This window comes from Amphiprion ocellaris, chromosome 6, assembly GCF_022539595.1.
Source record: "Amphiprion ocellaris isolate individual 3 ecotype Okinawa chromosome 6, ASM2253959v1, whole genome shotgun sequence".
Taxonomy (NCBI): domain Eukaryota; kingdom Metazoa; phylum Chordata; class Actinopteri; family Pomacentridae; genus Amphiprion; species Amphiprion ocellaris.
Genome location: NC_072771.1, coordinates 21,704,259 through 21,723,968, shown reverse-complemented (window position 1 = coordinate 21,723,968; position 19,710 = coordinate 21,704,259). Strand labels below are relative to the sequence as shown.

The window sequence follows — 19,710 nt, the reverse complement described above, 5'->3', positions numbered from 1 at the left end:
TGTCGACATAGTATACTATGGCGTTTTTTTTTTTTTGCGCCAAAATTCATGATGATTATTTGTTCAAAGAAAACCTTTCTGGAGTGTTTTTCATGGCCTCCTCTACATTATTTCAGTATATGATACGTTTTTACAACATGTTGAGAAACCGCATTTTTTTTCTTGACATAGTATACTATGGCGTTTTTTGCGCCAAAATTCATGATGATTTTTTTTTCAAAGAAAACATTTCTGGAGTCGTCGTATTGATTATCTTTTACTGTGTTCCTGGTTGGAATGCCCATCAATGTCAACATGAAGTTCACTTTTAGTTCTGTTTATTTGTATTTCACTAACACCCATTTGCATTTTATCCCATGTTGTGTTGTTGTAAACTTCCTCTTTCAAATAAATACTCGTCTAACCCTCTGGAAAGCAGCGTTTGGACTGTTTTGGTGTTGCTCCTCACCTACTTCAGACAGCCGGGACAAAACAACGTTTTATGGACCAAAGGCTATACTATGATGTTTTAAGAGCGACATGCTATACTATGACGTTTTTAGAGCGACATGCTATCCTATGACGTTTTTAGAGCGACATGCCATATTCTGACGTTTTTTCGGTGACATGCTAAACTATGACGTTTTTTGGACCAAAGGCTATACTATAACATTTTTAGAGCGACATGCTATACTATGACCTTTTTAGAGCGACATGCTACACTATGACGTTTTTTGGATGACATGCTATACAATGACGTTTGTTGAGCGACATGCTATACTATGACATTTTTAGCGCGACATGCTACACTATGACGTTTTTTGGACCAAAGGCCATACTATGACATTTTTAGAGGGACATGCTATACTATGACGTTTTTGGACCAAAGGCTATACTGTGACATTTTTAGAGCGACATGCTATACTATGACGTTTTTAGAGCGACATACTATACTATGACGTTTTTAGAGCGACATGCTACACTATGACGTTTTTTGGATGACATGCTATACTATGACGTTTGTTGAGCGACATGCTATACTATGACATTTTTAGCGCGACATGCTACACTATGACGTTTTTTGGACCAAAGGCCATACTATGACATTTTTAGAGCGACATGCTATACTATGACGTTTTTGGACCAAAGGCTATACTGTGACATTTTTGGAGCGACATGCTATACTATGACGTTTTTAGAGCGACATGCTATACTATGACATTTTTAGCACGACATGCTACACTATGACGTTTTTTGGATCAAAGGCCATACTATGACGTTTTTAGAGCCACATGCGATACTATGACGTTTGTTGAGTGACACTATACTATAGGCTTTTTAAATTGACATATTACTATGACGTTTTTTTTTGTTTTAGCTTTTTTTGTTTTTTAGCAACGTATAAGAATTTGAACAGTTTTCAAAATTACTATACTTTTACTTGTGTAATGAAATATTATTCTATGGCATTTTTTAGACAACATATTATACTCTGATGTTTTCTTGAATAACACTATTTTCACAATATACTGCACCATGACATTTTTTGAACCACATATCATACATGACAATTTTAGGCAACATCCTATCATTTTGAACTTTTTGAATCACATAATAATCAGTTGGGGTTTTTTGCCAACATGCTATACTATGAACTACAGGCCATACCATGTTATTCTTGAAAAGTATACTATACTTTGACATTTTCTGAACTACATCCTATACTATGGCGTTATACACAGAGTGCTTTGGTTACATGTTGATTTATAATCTAGATTTTTTTCTGTTTTGTTTTCTGACGGGATTACCACAGACCTGACCGTGAACACCGTTGACACCCACCTGAGGGAGACGCTGCCTAAGATCTCAAGGCTGCTTGGTCGTGGTCTTTCTGGTCCTGCTCCAGAACGCCTTCATCAACTACATCTTCTTTTGAAGAGGCCCTCAGATGCTGCAATCTCTGACCTTAAGGAGGAACTGCTACTTTCACTCTGTAATGAGACGGCGGTTATTTAAAAGACCCAGCTCCTGGCAGGCTTTGAGTGAAAGTTTAACACCCATCAAAACGGAACTACACACAGTTAAATCTGAGCTGTCGGTCAGTATTTCAAACATCAAGTCTGACCCGGCTGCCCTAAAGCATGCTGTGGGTGAAACGTAAAAATAAAAAAAATAAATAAATGTGAAAAATGTGAGCAGCAGCACACTGTGAGCAGTGGAACAGATGTGATCAGAAAGAAGTCATTTTCTTTTTTATTTTCTTTCTGGTTGACTTGATGATGTCAGATGCAGATGTTGGAGCTGATTCTGATCTTTCAGGATAAAAAGCTGCTTTTCCTTCACAGACTTTTCAGGAAATTCTTCTCTCAGGTTTTCTCTGCTATTTATATTTTTATTATCTGTGATTATTTCATTATTTCTTTATTGTAAAAATAAAGTTTGAGGCATAAAGACTCATTTAGTTATTTTAATCCTGAAATCTTTGATGTAGCAGAACTAAACTTCCATTTTCCTTCTTGTACTTCTGATACTAGAACTAAACGTATCTTCAACACGTATCATCTGCTTTTAATGAATCAGCAGCAACATCACAACAACAAATGAGACAATTTTCAACAAATTAATGAAACTGATGTCATTAAAACTATCAGAGTCTGTTTTAGTGTCAAATTAAAGCTGATTACTGACAACTAGAACATTAACGTTACTGTTTTAATCACATTTAAGTTTCCTGAACGTTACATTAATGTCAACCAGCCACAGTTTTATGAACTTAATGAACCACATCACAGTAACACAACACACTTCAGCTGTTTACATGAAACGCAACACATTAGCTTGATGCTACGTTAGCTTTAATCAGGCTACGACTGAGCAGCTAGGTCGGTTAGCATCGCTATCATTAAAGCTAATATTTACTATGCTAACGTTCTTCTCTGGTCAACACACACTGAAACAAACTCCACCAACATCTGGAGTGCATGGCACACATTATATCTGACACTAAAGTTGCATATAAAGTGCATTAAAAGCGGCACCGATACGAAAATAAACATTTACTTACCGAACTATTAGAGTCCTTTCAGTGTCTGCTGATAGAAAACTGGGTAAAACAAGCCAACGGGCAGGAAAACTGTCTGTGGAAAATGTTCTGCTGCTCCACCGATAAATAAACCAACAGTTATTATATCAGAATTAATCCAAACGAGGAGAGCAGAGTCTCTGCTGCCTCCTCCATAGGACCTGTCAATCATTCCAGACCGGCCTGTCAATTAAGTAGTCCCGCCCCCTGGATTCGCAAAACTTTAACGCTCTATAAAAAAATCAATATTGATTTATTTTAAGATCGGCCACCTGATCTCTCATTTTGACCATGAAAACTCACGAAAAAAAATTTATGTACAGTCTATGCACCGTACTCTGTTTGGCTCCACACTTGCTGATGACCACTTCCGGTCTCAGAAAATGAAAAAACGGATCTTTTTTCGTTTCTGTCTCTTACTGATTTTACTTTCTTGTTATTCTAAATATAAAACGAAAATCAAAGCCTTTTTTCTAAAAATCGTATATCCCTTTTTGATCACGAAAAGGAAAAACGCCTTGTATTTCAATTTAAATTTTTGTATTTTAAAATGAAAATCAAATAACCACTCGTTTTTTTGTTTTTCCAATACCCGTTTCAGAACGGAAAATCCAACTACCAGATCCGTACACGGACCTAGAAGAATAGCAGGTGTGTTCATGTGAGCACACGTTTTTTTTTCTTAAGTTTTTACTTACACGTTTCTCTGCATTTGTGCGTAATTGAAATGTGGATGAAGTGAAATTACAAGTACACGTGCGTGTTTTTATGTGGAGCTTTAAGAAGCCCTTCATCCCAGTCTGAGCTCCCTCTTTGGTGCAGCACCTGAGCTCAGACTTCACTCTTCTTTTACCCAGTTAAAGCCTTTTCCTAAATTTAATGCCCGTGGCCCCAGAGTGTTTGTTTCAGTCTGCGAGTCCAGAGAGGCGATTGAAGAGGAGTCTCCTCCATTGGATTAAACGGTTTCTCTGCAAGTCAATGAATATGTAATGATGTCTAACGAAACCGGCCACTGAGTCCTGTGCTCTCTGGTATACAGAGCCCATATTAAAGACCTCTTCTGCTGAGGAAAAACACAGTATAGAGTCGGGCAGAGAGAGAAAAAAGGAGGGGACAGAATAGAGGAAAGGGGAGAAGGGATACAATCTTGAATGCACCTTCAAGCTTAAGCCAGACATTCTCCCAGTCAATAGATAAAAAAGTATTTGCTCACGGACTGAGAGAGAAAGAGAGAGGGAAGGAGAAAGAAAGAAAGAAACACACACGGAGAGAGAGGGGGGTTCTATTTTTGAGGCTAGGGTGGGGGCTGAATTTACATTTTTTAAACTGCTTTGGAAATATTGTTTCTGATAAGCAGTCATGCCAATAATGTAATTGAAATGAATTGATAAAAGAAGAGGCGAAGAGGGAGAGAAAGAGAGTCCCTCCACTATGATTGTTAAAGATATTTCTCCCTTAGCATACCCGATAAAACACTGATTGTTGCAGTTAGTTGACCCGTAAAATTTAGGGGTTAGTTTTCTCCTCTGAGCTGAGCATATAATTATGCAAATAGTGATCTGACAGTGATCCGCTGGAGAGTGCTGAAGGAGACTGAGTGTGTGTGTGTGTGTGTGTGTGTGTGTGTGTGTGAGGGGGCTGTCAGAAGGGTGACATTCCAACTTTGCCTAATGCCTGGTTCCTTTGGAAGAGAGTTCATCTTCTGCAGGGATGGCGTGCATATCAGAGTGGGCAGGAGAAAGCAAGCGTGACAACAACTCTCTTTAAGTAAAAATTGAAATATCAGGCTGTGTGGCAGCACAGGGGATCCCCGACTTTTTTTTTTTTAATGTCATGGTCCCCACCCTTACTCCTCCTCCCCAAAGCTGATATTACAGCACAGACCCCCCATTTGGCAGGATTTCATCCTAAAGCTCCGCAGCTGTTATTTTCCGTTGTAGATATGATTCAGTGTGGAGCTGTCTGTTACTGTCTGTACCATGAACTGACGACAATAGCTGGGAGAGTGAAAACTATAATCAAATCAGACATACCTATTATACATTCACATGGTGGGCTAACTTCCATCGAATCAGACTTTCTCGTTTGTTTTTTTTCTAGGGAGGGGGTCCCTCCTTGGAAGGTCCTGAGACATAAAGAGATCATCTTTGTCACAAGGCTTGACTTGATGCAGCGGCAGATGCCCACACATTGAGAACACTTCAAAAGCAGTGACGATTCTCTCAACTTGTTTTCCACTTCTTCTCACATTGCCATATAATCTCTGAAGTGCACTTAACAGATTGTGAAGAAGTCTTAAGGCATACATTAATTCCTGGACGAAAATATAATGCAATCCTCAGCGTAGTCTATTAGTCGCCTGCCTTTGATGATAACTGACTGCAGGTCATAATTTATGATAGGCTACCTCTTACATTACTAGCTTTGGACAGAAGGCAGGTTATTTAATTAAACTCTGGAAATTCTAACTAATACGAGGGGGAAAAATGAGTTTTTTCTTCTTCTCCTGTATCACCGAAGCTGTGAAGTTGCGTATATATCCCAAGGAAGTTCTAAACACGTTTAAAGACAGAAAGTCGAGCCTAATTCACTTGTGTGTCTGTGTGATTGTGTGTGTGATTGAATGCCTCTCTTTAATCTGCGGCCTGACACTGTGTGAGGGGAACTCGCCTGGTTCCACTTGTTGTTCGGGGGTTAATGGAAAAGATTTCTAAAGATTTATTGAGGGGGCGTTTAATGACCTGATCGGTTTCACCGTGTGAAAACAAATGATGCCGTAAAACCTCGCTGGGTTGGCGGGAGCTCAGTTTACCTAAATTAATGACCAAAAAGAGGGGTATTACAGTTTATAGTTTGTTTTCCTTCTGACACGCTTCTTGCTGCCGATATAATCAATTTAAACATATGGTTCTGTCTCAGAATAACCTGACCTATAGCTGAGGAGGTTTAAAAATCCAAACCCAGGAAACTTTTATCTGCTGTTCAACTTTAAAAAGCAACACTGAACTATAGTGTAATTAGTTATTTTAACAGTTTAGAAACCTGAAAAAGATCCTTAACAGGTGGCCGATGCTACTTTTGCATTTCTAAATACATCTATAATGTGCGCCGGCAATCTGTAAAAAAACAAACAAACAAAAAAAACAACTTCAGATGTTTGGCAAGAAAAACTTACAGAAATAAAGAGCATCACGAAAAAAATGAAACAGAAAAATATCATAATCAAGATGCAAGATTCGTTTTGTTTGCTTTTTTCTTTAATGAGTTGATTACAAAAATGAAATCATGTTAAAGTAATTACTGTGTCGCAGAAGCGATAAAAATAATTTTTAAAGACAGTCGTTTAAAACCCGAGATGGATCAAAAGAGGAGGAGGAAAACATTTGATAATATAAGCAAAGTATGTGACCTGGCAGGATACTTTCAATAAACCAAAAGCCTGTACTGTGATGAAACAACATAGGCATGTTTCTTAAACGATTAGAACAAATAAACCATCTGCAAAAAATAGCGTCTTCCAGAGCAATTGGCAAAAACAGTCCACTTTTATTTGCAGACTGTGCTTTGGATTTAGGCTGCTCTTACATCGTTAGTTCTGTTCACATATGGCTTGCTGGATATTATTAAAAACAGTGAGCAGAGTCTTGTTTATTCCTAAGGCAACAATATACAAATTGCAGAGTGAAAAATGAACTGATTGTAGCTGAAAAGCAGAAAGATGAGCAATGGTATCTGGAAATGAAACTCATCAAATCAAATAATAAGCCAACTTCTTTGCTGAAACCTGGAGAGATCTGAATCAAATTAAAAGGAAATTAGGCCTGCAACCATCAGCCACACTTGTCTGATTACAGCAGAAAGATAATCCACAAAAGCCTTAAACCATACACAGTGGGCAGACGAGGCAGGATTTCACAGTGTACAAGTTTAACAATGGTAACTGTTGGAAGTAAAGGAAAAGAAAGGAGAGAGAAGTATATATGTGAGAATGTGTCTAAGGTATCATAAGACTTAGTATCCAGTTTGAGTTTTTACTAATGTCATGACACATTAGAAATGTATTCCATTAAGCCTCGAGTGGTTTATAAAACACATCAGCTTTATGGAAAAAAAAATTACCATGTTTGTGTCACATAGTCAGATTATGTGCAGCTGAGCATTGAGCTAACTTTGTCACTTCTAAGTACACAAGAAGAGTACTTTGGCTGAAAGAAAAAAAATGGATATGTTACATTTCTCCAACATCTAAGGAAATATCATTCCGGCTTAGAATAATATTGAAATCTTGGATTTCCTGACATGTGTAAGGCGATATATTGAGGTTTTATGAGTGTTGTGAGCTGACTTCTGGCTCCTGTTAAAATGAGATATCCCTCAAACCCATTTTGATGCTTGACTTTAAGTGATTTTAAATATGCTCAGTGTCCTGAATTTTCCATATTCAGAACAGGTTGTGTTTGGTTTATTTGTTTCATCGCATTCAATCATCCAGAGACATCAATTTCAAGGATATCACACTGGAAAAAAAGATATATATTTATAATAAACAGAGAAATGAACTCTCCACACTTTTTGCAAATCAAACCCATAGATGTACTAAAGTAAACACTCACTTACTTGCTCTGAGAGACATTGGTTTAATATTAAAAATAACATAGTCTGAATGTGTGTATGAGACACTGCCTTCAAATTTAGCTCAAAGTTGAAAAACAAACAAATCTCTCTTTTAATAAGAACTGCAATTCCAGAAATACATGGCGCAGGTTAGAGCCATGTCCCTCACAGAGCTAAATGAGTAAAAGTTAAACTTAAAAGCTGACTGTGTGTGTGGAAGAGTCACACAATAAAGACAGGTCCTAAAAACAACATGCTTTGTTAAAACAAACAGTCATGAGTGAAGAGAGTTCAGTCTTATTAAAACCTGTGGTGGGTATGGGATGCAGGAAAAAGGAGGCATTAGTCAGATTTAAATGATACCGAGTCTTACCAGAACATGCTGTTCCACATGAGCTAATTTCAGGGTAAGCAGTCCAGGCGTTAGGACCGGGGGGGGAAGAGGGAGAGGAGGGAGAGGCTGAGCAGTGGAGACTGGAGGGCAGGCGGGGCATTAGCTCAGTTCAGGCTGATGTCAGGACAATTAGAGGTGCACCACAGCGCATTGTGCACAGCGCCTGTCAGCCTTAATCTCTGCTGCTGTGGCCTGTACCCGCAGCCAGGCCACAGCCCACGGGAAGCGCTAACACTCAGGCCCATATTGCTTTGACAGTTGCACTCAACTAGAAGTAATGCAAAACGTTATTGTGATGTATACACGGTGACCCTGTACTCTTGTCTCTTACAACAAGAAGGCTATGTGTGCGCAAAACCAGGGAGGGCTGGAAGGGAGAAATGACACTCAGGGAAAAGAGTGGGAAAGGAGAGGTGGTGGGAGGTTACAGAGAAACAGGGCGAGAAAAGGGGAAAAAAATAGCAGACAGGACCCTTTTTGCACCCCACCGCTGATCCCTCGCCACCCCCACCCCACATCTCCGCCAGTTCCAAGTCACTGTTGATGGTTTGCCTACAAATCTTGGTGTTTGTTCTTGAGGGAGCTGCTGCGAGTGGTGACAGTGTTGCAGGTCTCCTCCGCCTCCTCGTCTTCTTTCGCCTCCAGGACCTCACTGAAAAACCTGAAGATGGAGGTGAAACTCATCCAGGAGGTCAGCTCATGTCTCTCTGTGCCTACATGTACAAGAGACACACAAAGATATTTTCTTACTGTAATGCTGGAGAGAAAGAAAGTGCATGATGAATATTCTCGTATTATTAAAAAGATTACTCTGCATCATGTATAAATAAGTAACATTAGAAATGACATTCAGTGTCATAAGACTGACTACTCCCACAATGCACTGCATCTCCGTATGCAAACCTAAAGGCTTTATGCGTGAGAGCCATGGCAGCCTATGACCCGCTAGCCCAATGGGACAGCCTTAATATGTTATCCAAGCGGATACCTGATAGTCAACACCGCTGCACGTCCAAGGAGATGGAAAGAGGTCCTTCCAACAAAACCAGAGATATGCACAATGGGTGCACTAAGTGAAACCAGTGGAGCGGTAGTCATTCATTCTAAAGGACTGATTGAGGAAAGGAAAGACACGAGCTAGAGAGAGGTAACCAGCGAACATATCAGGTGGTCTGGTGGCGGCGGGGGGAGGCAGCAGTGCTGGGTTTCCCTCTGACCTCCTCCAGGTTAGCAAGTTCCCAAGTTGGGGTCACACTGAAATTTGAAATCTGGTACATGCGCCTCAGGTTCCTGAGGGTTAGGGTATCACAGGCCAGCTTTTTAGTTGGATAGCCTGTAAACTCGATGGCAGATAGTTCTACTACAGAACTCCTTGGCTCTGCATTGAAACATCGATGATGAGGATGGATCATGGCTGCAGCTGGTGCCCCGCTCATCTCTACTCCTGCTCACTAACTGTCCAGGAGTAACAGATAATGGCTTGTTTCTGCCGCCGCTGGCCAGCAGCTCAGCTGCTTAGCAACATAACTGTAACTGGACCTGAAAAGCCATATAGAGGTGCCCTCTTGTTTCCCAGAGGGGGAATGGGTTTGCTGTGAAATGATATTAAGAGTTTTATCCTTTATAGATAGATCTAAGATGTCTTTGCACGGAGGGATGGATGAAGTGAAGCGTGGCTGTAATGGGGTTTCTTTTTTTAATCTTTATTCGCACACTTCAGATTTTTTTGTTGCAACCTGCATTTGTTTGTGACAATGGGTCCCTATGATTTATTTGAAAAAAGAAGTGTCTCAAATCAGGTAGAGCTGCTTGAAAAAAGCTGGTCCCAGCAGAGAAATTTTGAAAGCCACAACCCTTCTATGAGTCAGATCAGTAGTACACATAGAAAGACATCTTTACCTCAGCTGCTTTCTCCTTCCATCCTGCATTCCTCCCCTCTCCTCTGTGTACACTGTATCAGCTATAAAAAGCTAGACTAGAAGGCCGCAGGGATACAATTAGGAAGCACGTTAAAGGCTCTCTCACCATAGACAGGCCTCTGATGACCACTGCACTGACCCCATGTTTATTAGATTGACCCCTGCCTGGACGCATTAATGGAGATGGTGTGGCTGCATGTGTGTTGGGTTTATGTGTATGACTGTGAGACTGGGGGCAAATGCAGAGTCTTGGGCTAAGAATGGATTTAAGTTCAGTTGTGGTGGTGTGTGTGCATGTGTGTAATTTGTGTGTATGAGGATGTAAGGGGGTTCTCGATCACTCTGTGATAAGGGACTGCACTGTGCACTATATAGCAAGCAGACGGCAGTCAGTGCCTTGGGTCAAATTTACTGGCCTGGCAATCATGGTAGTCAATAACCCAGCTCTCTCAGTGACTCTGCTACCTGTGTAGGGCTCATCATAACACCCATCCCTAGAAACAAAGACACAGCCCTCTCACACCTCTAATCTATCATTTATATCCAATTTGAGGCGCTGTGATCTTTTTCCACCTCCTCCATTTTCCCCGTCTCATTGGTCCCTCCCTCACTAGTGTTTTACTTCTGTTTTGTCCTTTTTTTTTTCTCCTGCAGAAGCGATCAATGCCGCAGCACTCTCTCGTTCACCCTGAACTGGCGATGAACTCCTCCGGAATGCCGCCAGCTTCTCCACCCTATCCCATCGCAGTTCAGGGTCACCAGGGGAGTGTCTCTGTGCCAATATGCAGATGAGCCTGTGCCCCTCCAATGACTCTGGCATTAAGCTCCACCCCTCTATATGGTGAAGCCTCAGAAACGAAGTCCACTGCCTCAGACAACACTCACATGCAGAGACACGAAGCCGCTCTCATACAGACGTAAACACTCCTTTAACAACTTATGCCCACTCTTCCTTTAATAGCCACAGTATGTTGAACCTAATGGATGTTGTCAAAGCTGAGATGTGACCATTGATTTAAACGAGCAACCCCAATGATCAGACAGAGAGAGATAGAGAGAGAGAGAGACGGGAGAGAAGAAGAGACAGAATTACATCAACTATGCCACAAATCAAAGTAATATCTTTAAAAGATGTGGGAATCGGTGAGGTGTCATCTGGCTGTATCTCGTGTGTAAAGTGAACCCATAAACAGCCAATACTACTTTATCCTCAATTTTAACCCATTACTGGAAAAGGTTTTTTTAGCTGTTAAGCAGATTCTTATATGGGAATTGATTTCATATATTAACAAAAGATATAATGGACCAAGAGCTTTTCCATTTTCATGATTTTAATTATAACTTGTATCTTGTATTTAATTGATGAACTTGAACAATAAAGTATCCTGTGTATTCATGTGTTCTTTATTGAATTAACAATAAAAACAATTAAGTTGCATGTGCTAATTTTAACGGGTTTATTGTAATTGCATTAATCTAATAAAGTTTATTCTAAAGACATTATTGTCCTCATTTCTTGTAAATACGATAATTACATTACTGCTGAGCTTCCATAACATTGGGAATTGTCATGGGGGATACAGAGAAAATTCTCTTTGCTTTCACTGTGTGTTTGTAATTAGCACTGGGGAATTGCTAACTTAACAGAGATTTTTCTTGCAAGGAATAGTTGTAATAAAATGACAGCTGACCTACAGGTAAGACAACACGCATGCACACAGCACTGTGATGATGTTTCCCTGCAAGGCAGGAAAGAGTCGGCACAGAAACGTGGTCTGTGGTGAGAGCTCCCTCATGTGCTCTTTGCTCAGGTCATGGCACAGTTTCAATGCGGCGCCTGACCTGTGCCCTGTGTTTGACCATTTTGTGTGTGTTGTCTGAGCCTGGTGAGGCTGCCTCATTATGTGACAGGCAGAGAAGAGTATTTGATCTGGGATATTTAGCCTCCTCCTCTCTGTCACAGCCACTGGAGCCCTCTCAAGGTAATTGACTGACTGTTTGATCTCCCTCTGACTCTACACTGTTACAAGATGCTGACACACACACACACGCACACACACACACACGCACACGCACACACACACACACACACACACACACACACACACACACACACACACACACACACACACACACACACACACACACACACACACACACACGCTCATCACTTGCAAGTGTCTACTCATGGATGGAACACACTCGCACATGTATTTTCACATTCACTTGCCCCAAGCACACATACATAGTTGTTAACATTTGCGTGCAGTGAGGTGAGGGAACAGAGGAGGAGAGTTTTGAGCGGGAAACAAGGAAACTCCTCCATAGCTATGGGCCATGCTTTCTTCCCTCTGCACCAAACGCTGCATGCTGTTACAAATGGTAATCGGCTCTGATTGTCACAAATTTCAAAACAAACGCTAGGTGACTGAAAAGCCAAAGTGACGCCCCGAGTGATACTCTGACAAGAAGCGCGAATCAAAGCATGCCGACTATAATTAGGTTCCATCTGGGCTACATTATTTAAAGCCGCACCAGTTAATTGCTTGTGTACAAATGGCCTATTTTATTTGAATCAAACTCTTTTTTTGTGATTCATAATTACATTGATGTGAAGGGGGCCATATCTCTTTACTTCATTTGTAATATAAATACATATTAAAATTATTAAGAGCACTTTGAAGGGGAATGCAAAGTGATGATACTTTTCTTTGTGTGAATTGAATTTCTTTAAACAATTATGAGTGCTTAATCAAATATAGTGACATTTGGGTTAAACATTTAATGAGCTTCAATTAAAAAAGGAGATGAACAATGATATAATCATGAAGCAAAAATTACAAAAACAGAATACCTAACAGGACTAATATACATGATATTATTGCACACGGGAGCAAACATTTTCTCATTTCCTCTTGTCAGAGTTTTCATCAAAAAACCACAAACAATGCATTATCTTATCAATTTCCTATCGTCGGTAACCTAAGCTTTTGTTTTATCTCGATGTGAGGCAGAATAGTGCTTTGTGGTGCGGGCCTTGGGTGGTTGTAACCTTAGCTAGGCTGCTGTTTGTGGAAACTATCTGTTGCATGAATCAGCGGTGGAGAATCGCTATCTGTATCCTGGTTGTCAGACGATCGGATTTCCGCCCCTGACGCTCTCTGATATTAGAAGATCTTCTGTGGCGTGTGCGAGTATGTGCACAGTGTGTGTGCATATACTGTGTGTTTGCGTGTATTAATTCCTACGTGCACACGCACATATAGTCAGCTATGCCTGTTGTCACCTTGCTTGCCGACATGCGTAAAGGTCAAGAATGTCATTTTGTCCCACATGGCTGTCTGTCGAAGGGGGCGTGACACGTTGCCACGGGAGACGAGGTCAAAGAGAGACCAAGCAGGTGACAGGTGGTCTGCCATACTGTCAGAGCAACCCTGTCCTCGCTAACACAACATGGAGATGTTGTCTTCAGTCAAAAAATTTAATTAAATTAGAATTTACCCTCCTACCCCTTCCTAACACCACTCCTCAAACGCCACTCAGGGAGAAGACATCCACATCAAACCCGCAGTGTAGCACAGGTATAATCAGACTTTGTCTATGCTTTGTGCCTTCATTTTAAATGAAACTAACATGGGACTAAGCCTTCACAGGTTTATGGGAGCAGGAGAGACACACATTTATCAAAGAAAAAAATACATGAAAAAAAATACTCAAAACAGAGCTCATTCCATCAAACCAGTAATACCACAGTTGCCTCTTGAATGAAATTCATTTTTAATGCTTGTTGGTAAGTGGGGTCTGCACCCCCCAACACACGCCCCCCATACTGCTTTTAATTACTTTGCTTATTATTGAGTGTTGTTGTTAGACAAAAACAAGGCAGAACTCATTACACATCCAGAGATGAGGAACCTGAATCACTAGCTACAGGGGCCGCTGAGGGGACTCTGTAGTTACTTAGAATAAAATATAAACAGAAGAGAGACACGGAGAAACAAAATCGAGGGAAGAACATCACATTAACTGGTTGAAATCATCACCCAACCTAAGCTACTTTACATTCCATATAACAGTTCCACTGAGAAAGAAACTTGTGACAACAAGGACTGTGTTTCTTATTTCTGCTTCATTTTCCTTCAGTTAAATCCCTTCATCTGTCCCTCCCTACTAGCTGCCTCCCTGCCCAGACACAGAGACTGCACTGAGTGCTTTTTTTATTTTAAAGTGAATGAGTGGCCTTGGCCGTCATAAAGGACCCCCGCTTTTATAGACTTGGAACAGAGTATTTACAAGATAACCCTGGTCCAAGGACTGTGCAGGCTATTTGATACCAGTGTCAGACTCTCCCCTCTTCTCTTCAGTAAAAATCGAAAGCCCAAACATGCCCTCGCTTCTCCATCGCCTCTCAGTTTCAGTTGTTTTACTCTGCTCTACTGAAATGGATTGAGATACTTGGAATAACGGGTGAGACAACAGTGCGTGGCATTTAATAGATTCTTTGGTGGCATATTTTCTGATTTGCTTATTTTGGATAATGACATGATGTAGTAACAATATTAATGTAAAAAGTGCATTAACATTTTAAAACGAAAGAATCAGGTTAGCACTGTATATCTGGAGAAAGTGAAAAGAAGTGGCTTAAAATTTCCCAGCCTTGTCAGAATGTACATAAGGCAGGACATGAGGTACAAATACAAACAAAATACTCCAAAACAACAACTGCTAAGATTAATTGGCCACTTACATTCATAGATTAGTTACTGAAAAACAATGTGACTACAAAACAGTTAAAACTATACAAATCTAGTTTTCCTTATACAAAAAGGGGACAATGTGTTGCCCATGTAAATCATGAAACCATTTGAATATAATTGTGCTTTTGTTTTTTTACATGACTAAAAAGAAAGGGAAAACTATCAAGAAATTAAATAAAATCTATTCATTATGCCCTCATAACTAAAACACCAAGAAACATATAACTGTGACAACATTTTTGAAAACAAAACATACAACTTCACCAGATGCACACATACCACAACTTCTGCTATTCCTGTCATTACAAACAATTCCTGTCTTGTTTCTATTGACAATTCCATGCTTCATTAATTTGGCTACAAATGTTTACTCTGGTCAAGATTAACAGGCAGTCTTTGTTTTCAAACGGCACAAGTTCTGCACATGTACCTGTTGATTCAAAGTGTGTATGTGACAGAGAGAGAGACATCGAAAGCAACAGACTGAGTGACTGAGTGTGCACACACGTATGTGTGTGGAAGGGCCTTGTTGGGAGTGCCACCCGGACATTAACACTGTAAACAGTGCAGGCCTCCTTCCCTGTCCAGGCCTTTTGTTCCATCTGCACCACCATTGGTTGCGACTTAAATGGCAAACACTCGGGGGCTGCTAGCTCGCCTGACACGGTTTTGTTTTTGGCCTATTGAGGGGCAATGGAGAGCTTTTGTTTCTATGCCCAGGCACAATGTGTCTCAAAAGCAGCATGGCTGAAAAGAGAGGCCCCCACAAAGACTGTGCATTAGAGAAGGCACTACACACATGCATATACGTGCACTCACACATGCACAAGCACTCACACGCAAACACACTGGCACACACGCACACACACACACGCACACACACACACACACACACACACACACACACACACACACACACACACATCATGATGCCTGGGCAAGGGTCAGCACAGGCAACCTTGCCAAAGACGAGACGGACAAGATGGAGTGGAGACGGAGCATGCACGCATGTGGGTATGCCCACGCACTTGCTGACTCGCACACAAGCGCAGCGTCTATATATCCAAATCCAAGCCAAATTGCATACTCACTCCACCACTTCACTACACTACAGTCACTCCTCACTCACATAAACACACGTCGTCTACCCCACTTCAACACAATGAGGTCTGGCACACACACATGCACGCACTCATGCGCCTCCCTTGCACCTCTGGGACAATACCGGGCGTAGAAAAACACACACTCACACACCCACACTTCTACAATATCAGACATACACACATCACTCAGTCACAAAAGAGCTGGAGGGGGAGAGGGGTAAGAGAGGCCCCCTTGCACCTGTAAGAAAGACAGGGCGCATTCAGAATCGTTGGTCAAAGAATAGACAGCCTTGAGTGTGAGAACCCCCCTTTCCATACAAGGCTATGTTGATCGCACACACCTTACATACAACCCTGCTTCACTGACCATGTTGTGTAAGCTCTATAGAGGGATTGAGCTCAGCCATTAACACTATTGGCACCAGTTTTGTGCAATGCACAGTATAACTGAAAGTATCTAAAGGTATTATACACTGACACCATGGTGAGGAATGTACAGTATATAGAAACATTTTTTTTTCAATGATCCCCCCTCCTTTCTTTACATTCCACCATATAAGTCTTTGTCTACTTGTAAATATTTGTATCGCTTTATATTTGCAGCTTTCATTGCTTACAATGAGAAAAATGTCTTGCTTCTTCACAAAAATAAGGCTATAGCAACAACTGTTATTAATAGCACTTCGCCTGAGGATCTCTTTAACACTAGAAGCTAAAATAGCACTTTGCAAAATGGATTCTAAAACTGGTGTTCTTCTTAATATGTTACCAGTGTCAATACAAACAAAGCTGAGACAACAAATCCACACCAGCACAAAACAGACAATTGAGAGCTTTAGACATAAAAAAAGAGAAAAGAAGTGGATATAAATGGAGCTGCTTGAATTTTACATTTACCCTCAGACTATACTGAACTGAAACCATGAAAAAGAAGAAACACAAGCTCTTGTGTACATACACTTATCGGTTTCTTGGGTTAGATGATGTGTAAACAAGCTCCCTAACAGATTCCAATTGGGGTTAACCAGCAACAATTAAACACTATTTGACTGAACACATCTCACTGTTAAGCATCTCTCAAGTTCAACAGGCACATACACATAAAAAAAAGAAAATATAAATACACACTACAAATGATAAATCCAGACATAGAGGAATATACAGAAAAATGTGGATATCCATGACTTAACCATGGTCACAGTTAGACTAATACAACATTGTAGAAAATGACCAATAGCTTACACTGAGAAAGAGGAAAAAAGACATTTTTTTGGAGAAAAATGTGCAGTAGAATATGTGATACACTAGACTGTATGGCTTCTACACAATTCTGGACTAATATTCTACCAAGACAGAAATTTACCATGTAAATCCACTAGCGAAAGTTCTCTAAGAGTCTCATGTCATTTTTGTTTCAGACACATACACCTGCTATCCAAGTATACAGCTACTTGTCACATGTGATCCGATGCAATGTAACACATACAGACAAGGGGAGACAGTGTGTGTCTGTGTGTTGGGGGAGATGAAAAGAATAGACTAGAGGAGAGGAGAGAGTTCAGGTGGGGGAGGAGCAGGCCAGAGGTGGAGATAGCAGAGAGTGGGTGTTGAGGGTGGGGCAGGTCTGAAATAGATCACTTAATGGAACAAAGTGTAATTAATGGGTCACCACAGATAAGAGGGCTCTGGCCCTATCTGGGAATGTGCTAATAGAGCTGACACACACTCAACAAGATCAGTGGACAGCCCTTCATTGTGTGCGTGTGCAATGTTTGTGCATGTACATGCATGGGTGTGTGTGTTTTAAGGATGCGCAGTGGATAAATAGTGGGTGGAGAGGACTGCTAAGGTGACAGGTTAACTTGGTTTCTTCCATGACAAAGATCTGTCATCCCTGCAATCAGAGAAAATCCAGAAGGAAACACACACACACATCAGGTTTCTTCTGCTGCATAGCCTCCCTGAGTCAGCCTCCCTAACTCACGTAGACGTCCCGCCTCACATCAAAACATGACTGATGTTATTACACTTGGCGAGCCAGCATGCCTTCAGTCGCAGGGATGTGGTTGTTTACGGAGAGATGGAGGAGAAGGAAGCCGCCTGGTCAAGACAGGGTCAAACCTGAAGTGTTCGGAGAGAAGTAAACTGACACAAACCTCTCCTCAAACTTCCTGCTTGTGTGTGTCCCTGCGTCAGGGGAACCTGGCTGGAGCCATGGGGCCAGCGTCTGTGTGTGCGCAAACTGTGTTGGTTAAATCTCTGGGTTTTGGAGCCTGACCGGGGAGGCTGGGGGAGGGTTTGCAGACACCCGCATGTGGTGGAAGAGTGAGATGGCCGGTGATGGACAAGGCAAGACAAGGAGGATTTCCCCTGTTTGTCTGAGAGCAGAGCTGCCGCGTCACACACACGCAGAGGGAGAAGTCTGTCTCCGGGACGGATTTTGTGTGTGCATGTGTGTGGCATGAGGCGAGTAGGTCATGCATCTGGTTGGTTTTGTACATAGATAGATGTGTGTGTGTGTGTGTGTGTGTGTGTGTGTGTGTGTGTGTGTGTGTAAGTGTGTGTGCCTCTCTCAGGGTCACAGACCCAGGGGCCATCTACTTCAAACTGGTTTAGTCAGACAAGCCAAGGCCACATTAACACACGGCTTGACTTAGTAATAAAGAGACCCCTGGCTTGGTGCTGCCCAGACAGGGGTAAAATCAAAAAAACTCTACACATATCTTACATATCTTTATGGAAATTAACAATTTAATGGCATTACAGTCACCTTGACAAGTCAATAAATATGAAATGAAGTAAATGTAACAGTCCTTAAACACAAGGGCATGACCTCAACAACAGCAAGCTGTGCACGGAGCTCTAGGTGAATCTTAAATCTTGCAATGTGTTGCTATGTGTGTCCACAGCAGTCTGATAACTGTGTTCTGTTTGTGTGTGAGTGTCTGATGTAGCATCAGGGGGTTAAATGGAGAGGGACGAGACTCCAATCTGTTAGGACAAGGGGAGAACAGCTTCAAAGACTCAACATCAGCCCCTCTCTCTCTCCCTCTCAGACACACACACACACATACACACAAACATAAACTGACGGACAGTCCATTGCTCCCAGCATATCTCTACTTTGTCCTTGGACTGTCTGAATACCACTGGAGGCGAGCATGATTTGAGAGAGCAAGTGGGAACAAGAGAGAGAGAGAGAGACAGAGAAGGGAAGAAAGAGGAAAATGATAGAGGGAAGGAGAGGGAGAGAAAGGAGGCGCCCCTCAATGACATCTAAAGAGATAACTCACTCTCCAGAGCTTCTTTTCTCTTGCTATCACTTTCCCAGGCAGCACTCCCTCCACATAAGGCCTGAAAGTGTGAGTGTGTGCGTTAACTTTGTGTGTGTGTGTGTGTGTGTATGTGTGAATGAATGAGTGACAGTAGCGTATGTGGGAATACAGTGTACATGGAGGTGAAAAAGGCAAGAGATTTCTGAATCTCAATGAGATTATCTAAAGGCTTATCAAGCACAGTGATATGCATACTGCACACAGCAAATTGTATATGTTTGCTAGCAAAAACATTCATGGTCTGGAATGATTTTGGTTGTCAGAGAGTATATATAAAACTACAATTTGAAAAACAGGACAGCGGATTTGTTTGCATGTAATGACAGCGTTTAATTACCCAAGTTGAAAATTGAAAATAAAGAAAAGTATGTGTTGTATGTATATATTCATGTCAGAATCATTTTGCTATGAGTCTGCACTCAGACGGCTGCTCAAGAAATGATGTACAGAACACACACAAACAACAGCTGGCTTGTCTCTTGATTGAAAGTTAACTTTGGGAAAACAAAGCACTGGGCCACTGGCGG

At 41.3% G+C, this 19,710-nt stretch overlaps 1 protein-coding gene and 2 long non-coding RNA genes across 5 annotated transcripts in view; 1 reads left to right on the top strand and 2 right to left on the bottom strand.

Moving 5' to 3' along the window:
• LOC129349143 (uncharacterized) overlaps positions 1-3,444 on the bottom strand; it is a 4,904-nt gene extending 1,460 nt beyond the window's left edge. The window contains exons 1-2 of the long non-coding RNA XR_008602012.1: positions 3,044-3,444; positions 1,822-1,970 (exon numbers count right to left, since the gene is read on the bottom strand). This is a non-coding gene — a long non-coding RNA (uncharacterized LOC129349143). The remainder of the gene's footprint in view (positions 1-1,821; positions 1,971-3,043) is intronic.
• LOC129349142 (uncharacterized) overlaps positions 1-11,482 on the top strand; it is a 25,051-nt gene extending 13,569 nt beyond the window's left edge. For 2 of the 3 annotated variants that reach the window (XR_008602011.1, XR_008602009.1), the window contains one exon: positions 1,793-8,517. This is a non-coding gene — a long non-coding RNA (uncharacterized LOC129349142). Of the gene's footprint in view, positions 1-1,792; positions 8,518-10,642 lie in introns of those variants that run through there. The other variant, XR_008602010.1, reaches the window with a different exon arrangement.
• fam172a (family with sequence similarity 172 member A) overlaps positions 6,284-19,710 on the bottom strand; it is a 157,844-nt gene continuing 144,417 nt past the window's right edge. The window contains exon 11 of the mRNA XM_023273696.3: positions 6,284-8,782. Within this exon, the coding sequence (XP_023129464.1) occupies positions 8,622-8,782 (161 nt within the window). The 3' untranslated portion in view covers positions 6,284-8,621. The remainder of the gene's footprint in view (positions 8,783-19,710) is intronic.